Source organism: Porites lutea, chromosome 4 (assembly GCF_958299795.1).
Source record: "Porites lutea chromosome 4, jaPorLute2.1, whole genome shotgun sequence".
In the NCBI taxonomy this organism is placed as follows: Eukaryota; Metazoa; Cnidaria; class Anthozoa; order Scleractinia; family Poritidae; genus Porites; species Porites lutea.
In genome coordinates, this window is record NC_133204.1 from 25,879,319 (window position 1) to 25,881,486 (window position 2,168).

General features: G+C 41.2%; 1 protein-coding gene across 1 annotated transcript; it reads left to right on the forward strand.

Moving 5' to 3' along the window:
• The first annotated feature begins 347 nt into the window (after nucleotides 1-347).
• On the forward strand, nucleotides 348-1,310 carry LOC140935164 (uncharacterized). Its single transcript, XM_073384697.1, has 2 exons — nucleotides 348-747; nucleotides 1,043-1,310. The coding sequence occupies exons 1-2, from the start codon at nucleotides 547-549 to the stop codon at nucleotides 1,304-1,306; spliced, it is 465 nt and encodes a 154-aa protein (XP_073240798.1). The 5' UTR covers nucleotides 348-546; the 3' UTR covers nucleotides 1,307-1,310.
• The last annotated feature ends 858 nt before the right edge of the window (nucleotides 1,311-2,168 follow it).

The window sequence follows — 2,168 nt, forward strand, 5'->3', positions numbered from 1 at the left end:
CATACTGAATTGAGGGAAAGAGACACACCTCTCTCTCGGTCAGCGACCGATCATTTATTTCTGCTTCTTTAACACCACCCCAAGGCACAGAGCGATACTACTCTCGATGACTGGTCATTCAGTTTTTTTTTAAGTAATGGTCCACATAGGAAGTAGGCATCCGAAATCCAAAGCTGTCAACAGCTAATTATCTAACTGAATTAAAATTCTGGTCTCTGATTGGCCGAAAAGTCGAAATCGGGGCAAAAATGCCCATCAAATGATTTTTTTGGCTATTTTTGGCGTTAAATTCGGTCCCAGCATCATCAACATTGTACATGGCCAGTTTCGTTACCATGAGAAAAGGGGAACTGGGTCTAACCAAAGAGACGGATGGTTTTACGGTCGGCCGCCATATTGGATTGCAATTTTACTGCGGAGTTACCACGTTTGTTGTAGAATTCTTTGGTTGGATTTCTGTGGGTTTATTCAGATTATTTATTCAAACAAGTGTTATTTACATTTTTATTGTTGATTGGAAATGAAGTCTATGATTTGAAGTTAAAAATGCCGAACACCGCTTCGTGTCGTTGCCCACATCACAAGACGTGGGGACATTCAGACGAGGTAGAGCTTAGGGTCGCCACGGACTTTGAGGTGAAGATTTGTCAAATAGATAAAGATGGTCGGCACAAAGGTCGCAAGAAAAGGATGTGCATGTCTTGTAGAAGCCGTATCCAGTTGGAAGGGAAATGCGATAAGTTGCAGGTAAGATTTTTTTTGCATGTTGGTTATGTGTGATAAGAGAACGCCTACTGGTCTGCCAGATTGCTTTTTTTGTTCTAATACTGTATTGTCTTGTGGGTTTTCACTTTCATTTGAGTTAATCGGGAGCGGCTGTTACATGTAGTTTACCTCAAGGTTTGTCGTCAGTACTAGGTAAATGTTATTTGGCGAGACTGTTCAAATACTTCAAAATTTCAATAATTTGATGTCAACAATGCCGAATGTGAACGTAAACTACAAGTTCATAATATTCTTTCTATTGGTTTATCAAAACCAGAAAACTGTCTCTGATGCCTTGGAAGGAGGGAACACTGAACACAGCAATATTGACGATTCCTTGAGAGCACTCCATGATGCATCAACCCAAACTGATCACAGCATCTATGCAGTCTCTATGCCCTCTCCATCCACACAACCTGCTAGGTCAGAACATACCAAGGAAGCTGGACCTTTGCCACCCATTCGCCCATATCAGTGTTATGGCCGTAGTAAGAGAGCCGACATAAGAGCAGAAATTATTGAACGTATTCATAGTTTGTAGGGCACGTATGACGGACAACCTGCTACAGTCAAAGAAATAGAGAAGCACGTTTGGAGATTCAACAAAGAAGGAAGATGACAAGATCACAAGTGCATTCCTCTCTTCAATCGTCCAGGAGTATCAAGAGTGCAAAAGAAAAGAAACAAACAGTGTTATCAGAAAGCAATCTAAAAAGCTTCAACAGCCTATAAAAATTTCTGGAACAAAGTCCAACAGTCACATCGCCTTGCAAGGAAACACTCCTCAGTCTTTTAAAACACGAGTTGATGCAGCCAATAGCTTAGGCAGGCTCACCATGTATTCAGCTGAAAGAAGGCGGCTCTTGTCAATTGTTGTAGCAGACTATCCACAAACATTTCTCACAGAGATTTTCAAGTGCTCCAAGAGTACAGTCACTGCTGCACGCATTCACCGTATTTTATTTGGCAGAGAAGGAGTGCTACCTCAGTGCTTGAAGTTTACCCGTCAGTGTGTGTCACGGGACACTTTAGATCAATTGGCTGAGTTCCTTTTGCGTGATGACATATCACAACCCTCATCATGTAGGAGTGTTGTAATGGATGGGAAGGAATGCCCGGTACGCTACTGGCAAAGTTCAATAAAAGAGGTCATTCAGCATTACTATTACATTAGTAATACAATGCTGGCTGGTCTGTATAATTTGTTCGAGGACTATGGATATTCCAATTTTGCAAATTTAAAGGCATTTGTCCAGAAATTGGGTGCTGATTGTCCACAACAGGAATTTGGTGGCACTGTGAAGAAGATAACAGATCTTCAAAGATACCTCAAGACAAAATTTTCACATGAGGTACTTGCTTGTTTACCTACCTTGTTTAGTACTTTGGATGTATGCTGTGAA

Coding starts and splice junctions, on each gene's coding strand:
- LOC140935164 (XM_073384697.1), top strand. CDS start 547: ATGCCGAACACCGCTTCGTGTCGTTGCCCACATCACAAGACGTGGGGA. Junction 748..1,042: donor GGAAATGCGATAAGTTGCAG/GTAAGATTTTTT, acceptor TATCAAAACCAG/AAAACTGTCTCTGATGCCTT.